The sequence below is a fragment of the Acomys russatus genome, chromosome 24 (genome assembly GCF_903995435.1).
Source record: "Acomys russatus chromosome 24, mAcoRus1.1, whole genome shotgun sequence".
In the NCBI taxonomy this organism is placed as follows: Eukaryota; Metazoa; Chordata; class Mammalia; order Rodentia; family Muridae; genus Acomys; species Acomys russatus.
In genome coordinates, this window is record NC_067160.1 from 51,159,000 (window position 1) to 51,173,931 (window position 14,932).

Here is a 14,932-nt window from a genome sequence, read left to right on the forward strand (position 1 = left end):
GGGAGGAGGCAGGCCCAGGAAGCTCTGCCCACAGTGACCACCTCCACACCATGACATGGCCCTGGTTGTGCCAAGAACTCCCAGAAAGGTCTTATGGGTGGCAACAAGCCCTACATAAACTTGTTCCAGCAGGTTCCACAAAGTCAGAACCAGAAAACTAAAAGGGGGAAGGCTAAGCAAATGCCGTGCCATTCCACCCACCAGCCCCAACCAACAAGTCTATGGGAACACACAGCTGCCCGGCCGGGGAATCGTAAAGGGGGCCTTTGGGCGGGCCTTACCTGAGGATCTGACGGCGCCTACTGATCTCCCTTTATACTTGTCAAACAGGCTGAGAGTCGAGTACTTGCTTTTCCCATCCTTGCCCTGGGTTATTTGCCCCAAACGATCGGACATCGCGATGAAATGTCATCTAGTAAGGAAATTTTTCTCGGCACCACTCCCGATTTGCCTTCAGAACAGAAATATGGGTCAGTGACCAGTCCTCCAACTCAGCATAGGGAAGCCTTCAGGAACCAAGGATACCCTGAAGATGCAGGACGGCTCTGGACTGTCCCAAGGGAAATGCCCTCAGCATTTACCCACAGGGGCTTGCTCCAGGTGGCGGGCTGTGCAGATAGCCTGGGCTACCCCACCCCCATTAACCACTTGCTGGTAAGACAAGCTGGCACGCCACACTATAAATAGATTTTGACACACTCAGTCTCACTCCAAGTCAAAGACAACTTCTTTTTTTTAATATTTATTTACTACATACACAGTGTTCTGTGTCCATATACACCTGTACATCAGAAGAGGGCACCAGATCTCATTATAGATGGCTGTGAGCCACCATGTGGTTGCTGGGAATTGAACTCAGGACCCCTGGAAGAATAGACAGTGTGCTCTTAATCACTGAGCCATCTCTCCAGCCCCCAAGGACAATTCTTTAAGACAGAAAACGGTACTCCTGGCTTCTAGCTCACACAAAAAGGCAGCAAACTAGACAAAGGGAGGTGCACAGCCCACCTGAGCCACAGATGCCACATCAGGGAGGAGCAAACCCCATCAAGGGAAATCCACCACAGCCCGTGACCTAGGATCCACACCAGCACCTTCCTTCCACTCAGACTTAACTTCAAGAAGCCTGGAAGCTTCCATCCTTTCAATGGCTCTATTAGCACCCCCCCTTATCTGCTCGTTAACTCGCCCATTCATTCATCCCAACACTAAGTGCCCTCCCGGATCTGTGAGCTCTGCTCAACAGCACTGAGACCAAGACCAACATCACCGCCTGCTTCCTGCTCCACACTCGGCTTGACTAGAGGAGCTGAACCTGACGCCTGTGCATGGACCACGGCTTCCTAACACTGCAGCGAGGTCCGGAGCAGAAAGCAAGAGCACCCACCCGAGCATCACACCACATGTCCTTAATGGCCTCCCAGGAAGACTAATACAAGGGACCGGGAGGCAGCCATCACGTGAGGCCTGCCACTCTGTGGTTCTGTCCTGAAGCCACTCAGGCTAGGAGACCACAGCGGTTTCCCGGGGAGGCACTCCGCACCCAGCCCATGACCTTCGACTATAGAGCATAGGGAACAACAATCCATTTCTTTTTTTGTTGTTTTTGGTTTTTTTGGTTTTTGAGACAGGGTTTCTCTGTGTAGCTCTGGCTGTCCTGGACTCACTTTGTAGACCAGGCTGGCCTCAAACTCACAGCAATCCACCTGCCTCTGCCACCCGAGTGCTGAGATGAAAGGCGTGTGCCACCACGCCCGGCTGCACCCATCAATTCCAACAGGCACCAAAACCAAACTGAGCAGAGACAGAGCCACTGACGTCACACGTGTGCAGACCCCACTGAGTGTCCCTGGCCCCCACCCCCACCCCACACAAACATCAAAGGCACAGGTGTCAGCTCTGACACAAGCCAGGTTTTAACACCCTTCATTCGTTTAGCCAACACTGGCTATACCTAAGACTGGCCAGGTGCAGCAGGGGTGAATGAACACACAGTCGGGTGATGTGGGCAGGTGGATCTCTCTAAGTTCAAGGCCACCCTGGTCTACAAAGTGCGCCCAGAACAGCCAAGGAAACACAGAGAAACCTTGTCTCAAAAAACCAACAAGTGGGCTGGATGGTGGAGGTGGCGGCAGCACACATCTTTAATCCCAGCAGGCAGGAGATGCAGGCAGGTGGATCTCTGGGTTCGAGACCAGCTTGGTCTACAGAGTGAGTTCCAGGACTGGCAGGACTATGCAATGAAACTCTGTATCAAAAACCATAAAGGTGGGGGGGGAGGGGGATAGTGACAGCTTCAGATACAGCTTAGTGGGTAAAGGCATTTGCTGAACAAGCCTAAAAAAACCTGAGTTTGGGGGCTGGAGAGATGGCTCAGAGGTTAAGAGCGCTGGCTGTTCTTCCAGAGGTCCTGAGTTCAATTCCCAGCACCCACATGGGGCTCAAACCAGCTCTAACCCCAGTTCCAGGGGAAATCCAACACCTTTTTCTGGACTCCACGGACACTAGGAAGACACATCATACACAAACAAACATACAAGCAAAACACTCATACACATAAAATAAAACATTTAAGGCAGAGGCAGGCAGATCTCTGTGAGTCTGTGTGCTGGGATTAAAGGCATGCGCCACCATGTCCAGAGATAACTCTTTTTTTTAAGTGATGAGATGTATGTTTAAAAAAAAAAAAAAAAAACAGGCTGGAGAGATGGCTCAAAGGTTAAAGGGCACTGACTGTTCCTCCAGAGGTCCTAAGTTTAATTCCCAGCAACCACATACATGGTGGCTCACAACCATCTATAATGTGATCTGATGCCTTCTTCTGGCCTGCAGGTGCATGTACAGCCAGAGCACTGTATACATAATAATAAATAAATATTTTTAAAGCAATAATCTATCTGTGCACTCAAACCTAAAATGGTGGCTTTTTTTTTTTTTTTTTTTGTAATATTTGTTTTAAAGAAATGTAAATGCCAAGGGCAGGGTGAAGTGGAGACCTGTACAGAGGCAGCAAGATGGATTAGAAACAGGGATTGTTTGTTTAGTGCTCTATGGTCCCTCAACCAAGAACAAGAGTCCTCATTCCCAGAGCCTGGAGGCAACAAAATGCTGTAGATGTGGCCAAGGGTGGCAGACCAGCTTGCATGATGTGAGATGTCCCATGGAGCCATGACGGGCACTAAAACAGGAGCGGAGGGCCAGTCAGAGATGTGGGTAGACGGAAGCAGTTGGGAACACAGAGGAAGGCACTGTGCGCCACGCAACGCAGGCCTCCAAAGGCTGGACAAGGACAGGAAATGCATTCTTCCCACAGCCCTCAGCACAAGGCAACCCTGCTGGCAGCCTGGCTTTCGCCCTGAGAAACACAGCTCAGGTTTCTAAACATCAGAAGCTGACTGAGAAGAAATCTGTTTCAAGCCTCTCAATTATCTATAGCGAGTTACCTCAGAAACAGAAGGCAACACATGCACGTGCTAACCCTACCACACAGCCAACACAAGGCTAAGCCTCGGACACAGCAGAGGTCAAACTGGCCATGGCCAACCTCACAATCAGCTTAGGGCTATGCCATAATTTCTGGCCTTGGTACAGGGACACACACACACTAAATGGCAGCCACATTTCTGTGGTCCTTGACCACAATGACAAGTGATGCCCTGTCCTGGCACCTCCTTCCTAGTAACAATGTGTGCAGGGCTACATTTAGCACCATTAGCTTAAATTCAGATGAATTCTTCATTAAAAACTGAGCCACACTGTGAAACCCTATGTCAAACAAAACAAAACAAAACAAAAAACAAAAACACAGAAACAAAATGAACATTGGCAAGAAGGGAACACAGGCCTCTGCAACCATTCTTGTGTGAGCATAGCTGGTTTTGGTTCCAAGGTAAATGTTGTTTGCTCGAGACAGGATTTCTCTGTACACGCCTGACAGCCTTAAACTCACTCTGTAGACCAGGCTGGCCTCGAACTCAAAGAGATCCACCTGCCTCTGCCTCCCAAGTGCTGAGATTAAAGGCCTATGCCCACTGTCCCACTAAAGTAAATATTTTTGTGTCAGAGGACAACTAAAACGTACTCAACTTGGGTCTTCAGGCTTGACCGCAAGTGCCTTTATGAGCACAGCCATCTGTCTGTCTCCACAACTTTGATCTGGCACTGGCTAGGCCACTGTGCCCTCAGTGTGCATCACTGAGGCTAGGAGCCACTCATCCAGCATTGCAGGAGAAAGGCACAGGCCCCTCTTGGGAATTGAGAGCTATCCAGGAGGTGATGGTCTGTCCCAAACTGCTTCTTGAACTATTGTTCCCAGAAAATGCAACCACTCAAGAGGCACTGTATACCTGTGATGGCCGGAGTATAAGAAGCGGGGTGCTTAGTCTCCACAACTCAGGCAACAACACCGAGGCTGGCACCACAGCTACACATTTCACTTGAGTTTTGCCCCATGCTGGCCACATTGTTGCAATCGCCAGACTTACGTCACCTCACTGTCAAACAACTACTGGTCAAGAACGCTCAACTGCAGGCCAACTCTAGCCAAGTATAGCCATGTGACTCTTACTTTCGTGTCAAATCAGCTCTCTCTTCCCATGCATTGGGGGTGCTATGGGAACAACCTCACATCACAAGGCAGGGGCCTGGCATGTGCTCCTCCAACAGTCACAGGTGGAGACCACACAGGTGGAAGGTGGTCTGCCCAGGTACACAGCACCAGAGGAATCGACAATAGGAGCCATGTGCGCCCCAAAAGGTGAAACACTCTACGCCTGGCTCTTTATAAAGTATGTTGACAGCCCCTGCTTAGAATACTCTTTCAGTCAGCCACCATCCACTGTAGCTTTTAGAATTCCCCCATTACACATCCTTCCCCAAAGCCTTCGGGTGTTTGGGGCCTGGCCCAAGCCACACCCACCTGGCTCTTCTGCCCGCCAGCTGGTTTTCACAACACAGGCCACCAGCACTGGCTGGCAGTGTGCTCCGGATATCTGTCCATCTTCCACTCATCCACACACACTCTCCCCCACCCCCAGCTTGCATGGCAGGATGGCAGGAAGCAAGCCTGGGCAGGCCGTGCCTGTCACTCAAGCAGCTGCTGAGGCCTGCTGGGCAGGTCAGGGCCCAGTGCCTTGCAGCCTGAGTCACACCTGGGTCTATGGACAGGACTGGCCCAGACACTCCAGGCCCTGGCTGGGAGTGTGGCCTGGCCTGGCACTCAGCCATAGCCGCCTGCTGCTCTCTGTTGTTTTTGTCTCCAAACAAAATTTAATATGGAACTTCAGTACTGTAGAGAAAATTAGAAACCGCAGGTGCTGTGGCCCACCTGCGACTCTCCTGTCCCACAGCAGCCACCTGAGGCACTTCTATGGGGCCCAGTTACACTGTGAAAATCACCAACTAAAGAGAAGAGAAAATACTTCTTTTAGGCAGATGAGGAGGAAAAAATGTCCACGAAGACAGCTCTGGAAAAGAACTAATAAAGACAAGCCATTTAGACGTACATACACTTTGGCACATGATCTAAACAGCAGAGGCCCAGGCTGGGTTGAAACAAAAGCCACCAGAGAGATTCTGGCCAACAAAGGCACTGACATGCAGGCCACGCCTCTCCAGACAGGCCCACTCGTCCAGCAGGGTCTGGCTGTCTATCCTTCACAGGGTCCGTCTCCCTGCACACTATTTTATCAAAAGCCATTTCTGGGTAACAGGATTAACTCCACTCTGTGTTCAGGCATAAGCCAGTGTCAGATGACTGGCCAGGCAATCTGGGACGGCCCGACTGGTGGGGGAAAGCAACAGCTGCACACTCAAGCTGATCACAGCAGCCGTGGGTACCCACGGGATCCACATGCCTGACTCCACACAACACCCTTTTTAGAAGACACCCCTGTGTCAGCCTGTTGGACAGATGAGGGCATTCATGTCCAGTTGTCAAGACCGAGAGATCTTGTCCAAGGTCGAAGGGCCCAGGGCCTAGACTCCAGGCTGTGGCTGCTGCCACACTGGTGTGGGTACAGCAGGCAGGAAAGAACGGATGGATTGTGACAGCCGTCACCCCGGATGCTGCACTGGCTGCCTACAGATGTCAGTGCTGGATGACAGCGCTCTAATTCACACCCTGACTTCACAAGCCAGACTTTCATCAAGGAAAGCCCGTTCTTTCCGCAGCCTCCCTGACGCTGGTACCACCTACTGCCTTCCCAGTCTTCGCCTCAGGTCCTGGGGACAGTATCACCCAGATTGATGAAGAACCTCACAGTGGCCACTTGGAAAAGATGTGCCGTTGAGCGCTACTGCCTAAGGAAGGCCTCAGAGCCAGAGTGGTGATGCATGTAATCCCAGCAGTTTGGGGGTAGAAACAGAACAAGCATTCAAGACCATCCTCAGCTACATACACTGGCTAGCCTGGGCTACATATACGGAAAAAAAAACTGTAGGCATAAGGCTGTTTTGTATTCAAATGCTGGTTTCTGAATCCCCTCCCCCGCAAGTCTCCCAGCAATCCTTGTTCTAAGATAGTTCTAGTCTCACTGTTAAGCTTAAATTGTTTAGGATGACAGAAATTGATAAATAGTAGCAACCTTGTATCCAAGGGTGCCAAATATACAAATGTAAATCTTACCTAATAACTGTCATAATTGTTATTATTACATATAGTTTGATATTGTAAGAGAGCCTTTTATTAGACATAATTCAAATGCTAATTTCTGCGCATGCGCGTGCGCGTACACATACACACACACACACACACACACACACACACACACACACCACCACCACCACCACCACCACCACCACCACCACAACCCCCCCCCACCCCCCCTCCATATCTGGTTGCAATCCAGGATATAATCAGGTTCAAGAATATATAAAAGTAAGGCTACAGCCAGGCATGGTGGCGCACACCTTTAATCCCAGCACTCGGGAGGCAGAGGCAGGCGGATCTCTGTAAGTTTGAGACCAGCCTGGTCTACAAAGTGAGTCTAGGACAGCCAAGGCTACACAGAGAAACCCTGTCTCAAAAAATAAATAAATAAACAAATAAATAAATAAAAAATAGAAAAGTAAGGCTGGGCATGGTGGCGCACATCATTGATTCCAGTATTCAGGAGGCAGAGGCAAGCAAATCGCTGTGAGTTCGAGGCCAGCCTAGTCTACAAAGCGAGTCTAGGACAGCCAGGGTTGTTACACAGAGAAACTCTGTCTCAAAAAACAAAAAACAAACAAACAATAATAACAACAACAAAAGAATACATAAAAGTAAGGCCAGGCCTGGTGGCACATGCCATTAATCCCAGTACTTGAGAGGCTGAGTCAAGTAAATCTCTGAGTTCAAGGCCAGCCTGGTCTACAAAAGAGTCTAGGACAGCCAGGGTTGTTACACAGAGAAACTCTTGTCTCAAAAAACAACAAACAAACAAACAATAACAACAACAAAAGAATACATAAAAGTAAGGCCAGGCCTGGTGGCACATGCCATTAATCCCAGTACTTGAGAGGCTGAGTCAAGTAAATCTCTGAGTTCAAGGCCAGCCTGGTCTACAAGAGTCTAGGACAGCCAGGGCTACACAGAGAAACCCTGTCTCAATAGATGGATGGGTGTATGGATGGATGTGGGTGTGGATGGATGGATGGATGTGGGTGTGGATGGATGGATGGATGGATGGATGTGGGTGTGGATGGATGGATGGATGGATGGATGTGGGTGTGGATGGATGGAAGGATGGATGGATGTGGGTGTGGATGGATGGATGGATGGATGTGGGTGTGGATGGATGGAAGGAAGGAAGGAAGAATGGATGGATGGATGGATGGATGGATGGATGACAGATAATAAGCCTAGAGGAAATAGGTCTGCAAGTGGGGTTCTAACGAGCCAGGGTTTATTACAGGAGATGATAGATACCACCAGAGGACTCTGAGCCCAAAGAAGCACCAAAACCTAAAATAAACAAAGCCTTGCCAAGTGCGGTGGCACACGCCTTTAATCCCAGCACTTGGGAGGCAGAGGCAGGCGGATCACTGTGAGTTTGAGGCCAGCCTGGTCTACAAAGTGAGTCCAGGCCATCCAGGGCCACACAGAGAGACCCTGTCTCGGAAAAAGGAAAAAAGAAGAGAAGAAAGGAGGAGGAGGAAGAGGAGGAGAAAGAGGAGGAGGAGGAAGAAGAGGAAGAGGAGGAGGAGACGGAGACGACAAAGCCTCTTTCCACAAGCATGCCTGACCACATCAATCTCCAATCCTGGGTCCCTCTTCCACCAGGGCTACAGTTCACGCTTAACCCTGCATACACATCTTCCCATCGTCCCACTGTCCCGTCCACCATCCCACTGTCCCGTCCAGCAGTCCACCGCATCTTAACACAGTACCTGAAACACTGGGTTTGCAGCTCGACCCGTTGTACACCTGCTGAGACTTATGGCCAGATTCCTCAGGAAGAGGGAAGGGGCCGGGAGTGCAGCTGAGTGACAGGGGGACCTGCCTGGCCTGCACTGGGCACTGAGCAGAGCAAGTATGTGCATGCTCACGCGCGCGCGCGCGTGCACACACACACACATGCACGATGAACTTGACAGGTCGGCTTTAAGGAACAAGACAATGCACGGGGTGTGGAGATTTACAAAGTCCAGCCCTGAAGCAGGAAACCGTGGAGATTCAGGCAACCGTGAGCTGTACAGAGCATATACACCACGCACAACCCAGGTTTCACCCGCTTCTGGCTCTAGACTTTCAGCAGATGGCCTGAGTCTGTTTTCTGTCTAGACTGCCAGCACCTGCCCTGTGCACCCACAGCAGCTCTCCTCTCTCCAGACTCTTGTGCGGCCAATGCCGCCTCAGCTTCCCTAAGACAGCTTCTGCGCAACCTGGGGCCCCACTGTGCTGGGCAGATCTGCTCTGGCTACCCCCACCCCTGCCCCTCCATACACACAAGACCCCTCCCCACACTAGTGTACACCTTCAGAACTCCTGAGGACCAAGTTGCGATTGTACGGGACCTGTGGGTCAGGCCCTGGAGGAGCCCGCGGAGAGGAGAGTATTGTAATCCCAGCACATTCTCTTAGGATCAGCAGGCCACTGTGGCCACACTGTAAACACTGTAAACACCAAGTTCCAGGACAGCTGGTGCTACATAGAGAAACTGCCAAAACCAACCAAACAAACCCTAAGCAATTTAACTGAGCATGGTAGTGCACCCCTGTAACCCCAGCACTTGAAATATAGAGGGAAGAAAACCTCTGAAAGGCCAGCCTGGTCCACAAAGGGTTATACGGAGAAAAACCAAAAAACCAAAAAGCAGCAGAGCAAGGTGGCAGACACTTTTAATCCCAGCACTCGGGAGGAAGAGGCAGGCGGATCTTCATGAGTTCGAGGCCAGCCTGGTCTACAAAACAAGTCTAGGACAGCCAAGGCTACACAGAGAAACCGTGTCTCAAAAAACCAAAAGAACAAAAAACAACAAAGCTGGGCGTGGTGGCACATGCCTTTAATCCCAGCATCCGAGAGTCATCACTGTGACTGTGAGTTCAAGGCCAGCCTGGTCTACAAAGTGAGTCCAGGACAGCCAAGGCTACACAGAGGAAACCCTGTCTTGAAAAACCAAACCAAGCAAACAAGCATAAGTATATCAACAAACCTGTACTCACAGAGGCTCGTTGAGGCTGACTGGACAATCAGGAAGCCTGCGCAGGTCTAACCCAGGCCCTCTGTGTATGTTACAGTTGTGTGGCTTGGTGTTCTTGTGGGACTCCTAACAGAGGAGGGGGGGGGCTGTTTCTGAAGCTTTTGACTGCTTTTGGGACCCTTGTCCTCCTACTGGGTTGCCTCATCCAGCCTTAATATGAGGGGAGGTGCCTAATCTTAGTGCAACTTGATAGGCCATGTTTGGATATCCCTGGGAGGCCTGCCCTTTTCTGGAGAGGAAAAGGAGTGGATGGGTAGGGGTGAGGTAAGATGGATGGAGGAGGTCAGAGGGAGGGAGGGGAAGTGCAGTAATTTATGAGAGAATAAATTAATAAAAAAGAAAGAAAAACGAAAAATAAATAAATAAAAGGAAAATTTTAAGGGCCGGGTGTGGTGGCGCACACCTTTGATCCCAGCACTCGGGAGGCAGAGGCAGGCGGATCGCTGTGAGTTCAAGGCCAATCTGGTCTACAAAACGAGTCCAGGACAGCCAAGGCTACACAGAGAAACCCTGTCTTAAAAAACCAAAAAAAAAAAAAAAAAAGGAAAATTTTAAAAGAAAAAAAAATCATCCACAAAGCATTGTACCCAAGCTCTAAATAGGATTTGCTATTTGTGTGTACATGTATATATGGGAAATTTTAAAAAGAAACTAGAGAGACACAGCAGAGGAACAGAGGCTGCGGCCCTGCCAGCTGCAGCTGTCCCTGAGCGGCCCAGCTGTGACTGTTTACACCCAAAGCCTCTCTGCCGATGACATCATCCAAAGCAAGCTGGAATTTGGGCACGCAGGCATGAGGCTTATGGGCCTCAGGCAGGAAGCAACTTTCTCCAGGCTGGGAGAAAGCAGTCCTGTGTGTCACCGGTCCCTGCCTCCTCAGTTCAGCCCAATCCAGCACAGGAGGGCAGAACCCAGGGGTGCCCCATTACCCACAGAAACAGAAACAACCTGGCAGCCCTAGGAACTCCCGTGCCACAGAGATGAAGTGGTGTGTCAGGCAGGGGACAAGCTCCTGCAAAGGCTTCTCACCAGAACACAGAGCTAAGAGGAGCCAGGGAGATGGGGCAGATGGCTACTTCAGAGTCAGTGGCCAGGTGACATGCCAGCACCCCAAATGAACACAGAGCCTAGGCTCTCCTTAGAGGGGCAGGGCAGGCTTTGTAAGGAGGCCACAGAACTCGATGCTGGTAGCGGCAGACGTTCTCATCCCGTGAACGGAGGGGAAGTGCAGCAGGGGCATGAGGGAAACTCCAATTTCTGTGTCATCCACACATGTGCACTCATGTCGAATTCTGTTGGACTCAGAGCCAACACCATCTAGTCATGCAGGGGTGTTCCCCTGGAGGACCACACACTCTAGAACTCTCTAAGATGAAGATGAATAAAGAACAATTTTAGTGGCTACAAGGTGAGGGCTACAGAGGGGACAGCCCTGTTGCTCAAGAGAGGGAGCACCCTGGGGTGCCAGGAAGTGGTGGCTGCCTCTGAAAGCAAGAGGTCAAGCGAGTGTGTCTGCCAGATTCCCCACTGAGTAGACTGGTTAAGAGAGGTCAAAGGGCATTGGGGGCAGGAAGCGGTAATGTACTAAACAAGAAAGGAAGCTAAGCCAGGGAAGCTGGGAGAACACCCTGTGTCCTCCCCCACACCCCAGCATCCCAGCAAGGCAGGGTCTGCACCAGCAGAACAAACAGGCACACACACATGCAACCTACCACAATCAATCAATCTCTCTTCCCCTGCCCTCCCTCCTCCTCCTCCTCCTCTTCCTCTTCCTCTTCCTCCTCTTCCTCTTCCTCCTCCTCCTCTTCTTCTTCTTCTTCTTTCTCTCTCTCTCTCTCTCTCTTCAAACCAAGAGTGGAAGAAATCATAAAATTAAAAATCCAAGAAAAATTCCCAGAGTTGAGCAATCAGAGACCATCAAGGACACACACACACACACACACACATAAACTCCTAGCCGTAAAGAGAAAAGGTAAGAGCTGACATGTTTTCTTGGAGTCTATCTCCACCCAGATGGGCCCTCTTAGAATTAAAGGAAGCAATGACTCCCAAACTGTGACAGTTTCCAGTTAGTCACCATGGAAACTAGCCTCTGGGCATGTCTGAGGGAGATTCTAGATTAGGGTGAGACACTGGGGTCCTGGACTGAAGAAAAAGGAGGAAGCGAGCTTGGCGGCAGTGGTCATCTCCGGCTCTCCGCCGTGGCTATTCAGCAGTGACCTCACGCTCCTAAACACCAGGACTGTCTCCCCTGACACGTCACCCTTCAACTAGGAGCCACAACAAATGCATCCTGTTGCTGTTGTTGCAGCCACCAGTGCAGTCACAAATACAAACCTAGAATCTAACAGTCAGCAGGGGATATGAGAAATGTACGGGGAGAAGAAAAACGCCTTTCAGACTCCTGTGCAAGGACTCAGAGGCTCCTCCGCCCCCTCAGAAGGTGCCCTCTAAACAAACAACACACATCACCAGACTGTTGCTGTGCAGCCCACCAATGGCTAACTCAGTACCCTAGAGGGCAGAAGCACTGGGCCAGCGAATCCAGTGCTGGCTGCTTCTGGACTTAGCCTCAATCGGGTGAACATCACGCTCACCGTTCCAGGCAGTTGCTGCCTGTGGATGCCTGCATTTCTGAAAATGAAACGTCTTCCCATGTACACAGGATCTAGAAAATGAAGGCTCAGGAAGACACTCATAGAGGACCCCAGAATGACAGCCACGGGACACCTGAGAAGGCAGCAGTACTGCAGACAGAGAGCCCAGGAGGCTCCAGGGTGTGAGACCACTGTCCTGGAAAGGCACTCAAGGTTGCAGGTTGCAGGAATCAAAGCCTACACACACACACACACACACAGAGTCCCCAGTCCCAAGGTCACTTTAATAAGTACGGCTTAGCAGCTAGTCTTCAGGTCAAAGGAACCCTGCCCTTAAAGAGGACTGTGGAGCCCCAGTCTTCGCCCCCGCTCCACCCTTCTTTTGAGGCTGTCCTGGCACTAACTATGTAGACCAGGCTGGCCTAGAACTCACAGCACTGCCACCAATGTGTGTGCCACCACCAGCTGGCTTTGCTTCCTGGTTTTACTCCCTGGTAATGAGGCACGTGTCACATGTTCCCATCAACACGTGCTAGTGTCACAGGGCCAATCAGCCATGGACTGGAAACTGCACAAGTGCAGCCCAAAAGAAACCTTTGTCCTTGTGAGGTAACTCACCACAGGTATGTGTTACAGTGACCGGAAGCTGACCAGCACACGGGCAGAGACGGACTACCTAAAGCAGTGTGTCGGTTTCCAGACATTCCTCTCCGTCTGCCCTCATGTCGCTGCCGTCATTACTGTCACTTCCTTCATACCTAGAGGGACAGTCCCTCAGCTCTGTTCTTCAGGAATGCTCTGATCGTTCTCAGCCTTTTGCATTTTCAAAGAAACTTAAGAAATGGCTTTGTCTATTTCCAAACAAATACCAACAAAAAAAGACCACCCGACTGAGAGTGTTTGTGGAATTACATGAATCCAGAGTTCAGTCTAGGCAAAAATTACAGCCTGTCAGGATCACGGGCTGCCGAGCCTGTGGGGCCCGCTGGCCACAGCTCCAGTGCTGTGCTAATCAAGCTATGACTGGAAACGCACTGCATCACTGCCACACCCAGCCTGTGACTGACAGAACATACATGCACTGAAGACCGGAGACTGTGGATGCCTCGTGATCTAAACGGAAACAGGCCAGACGCCCACCACCCCGGCAGTGGGTAAACACTGTATTCACAGAACCAAACACTACTCGGCAGTGAGAACAAGTGAACTCAAAGCTCTGTGAAACTGGGTGAGAGACCTAAGTAAAAAGCAGAGAAACACTTTGCACAGAAAAAGAATATAGCTGACATGGACCTAAATGGAGCAATTTAAAGATGATAGTCATAAACAGGAAAGAGGAAAATATGCAAAAATGTCCACAGCTTGGTACACGAAGCCACCTCAAAGTGGTACAAAGAAGGTATCAGCTCACCAAGGCAGAACACAGTCGTGTTCAGAAAGACTTGAAGGAAAGCCCAAATTCAAAATCTTCATCCACGGGCCCTAAAATAAGGAAGTAAGCTGGGTGTCGTGGCCCTGCCTGTGGTCCTAGCACTGAAAGAGACCGAGGCAACAGGATTGCTATGAGCCCCAAACTAGCCTGGGCTACACAGCAAGTCCTTATCTTCATACATAAGAAAAGATGGAAAAATAGAAAGCCTCAGGAAGTCAGAAAACCTAAAATTCTTTATAGCCTTCTGGGGAGCACGGGGTGGTCGGTGCCGAGGGGTACACATATTAGACAAGCCCCTTACCACTGAGCTCCACCCCCAGCTCCTAAACACCTCTGAGTCAGTGAAAAGCAGAGGCAAGAGACCCACCCACCCCAAGTTTAAGGCACGCCTGGCCTCCACAGTGAGTTCCACGCTACCAAGGGCATCAACAGACAGACACCTTCTCTCAACAAACAAAAAAGATTTCAAAAGTATAGAATTTAAACAACCCGGTAGTGCAGTCATACCTGTAATCCTAAACTCAGGAGGTGAAGGGGGGCCGTGAGTACCAGGCTGACTGACCTACGTATCAACCCCTTTCTCACAAAACCAATGTGAAGGGGAGGGACTCTGGCAGGTAAAAGCACTGGCTGCTTTTAGAATTGACTCCCATCAGCCACAGCATGCAGCCCACAGCCACCTGTAACTCCAGATCCAGGGGGTCCAGTTGTCTCCCAGACTCCTTGAGCACCCTGGCTCGATTAGAGAAAGAAAATCAAAGCCATGGCCTGCAGAAGCCCTAGAAAATGCTACCCAGCAGGACAGAATATTATACAACAAAGCTTAAGAACACATGTGAACTCAGAGAAAGGGTCATGGCCTCAAGACAGTAAAAGCCCTAACAGAATGAATTAGGTCAAGCACCCAGTTCTTTAAAAGTCAGGGAAAAGCACTGGGGAGATGTCTCAGTGGCTACAATCACTTGTTGTTTTTGTAGAGGCCCTGGGTTCAGCTCTCAGCATCCATGTGGTGGCTCACATCCCTCTGTAACTCCAGTTATACAGGGCCCAGCCTTTTCTGAGCTCCACAGGCACTGGACTTAGGAAACTGGGAAAACATTTGCTTGAACCGAGGTCAACCCAACATGCTGATCCGCTGAGGAAGTGCTGAAAAAGACAGCCTTGGGCCACGGTGCGGCCAGTTCCGAGTGCTCCTGGGGCCCTAGGTAAAGGTCATGCCT

At 50.5% G+C, this 14,932-nt stretch overlaps 1 protein-coding gene across 1 annotated transcript in view; it reads right to left on the reverse strand.

Annotated features, from left to right (window-relative positions):
* Positions 1-14,932, reverse strand: part of Prrc2b (proline rich coiled-coil 2B) — an 82,431-nt gene that overhangs the window by 54,643 nt on the left and 12,856 nt on the right. Inside the window, exon 2 of the mRNA XM_051166955.1 lies at positions 282-451. Coding sequence (XP_051022912.1) covers positions 282-396 — 115 coding nt within the window. The 5' untranslated portion in view covers positions 397-451. The remainder of the gene's footprint in view (positions 1-281; positions 452-14,932) is intronic.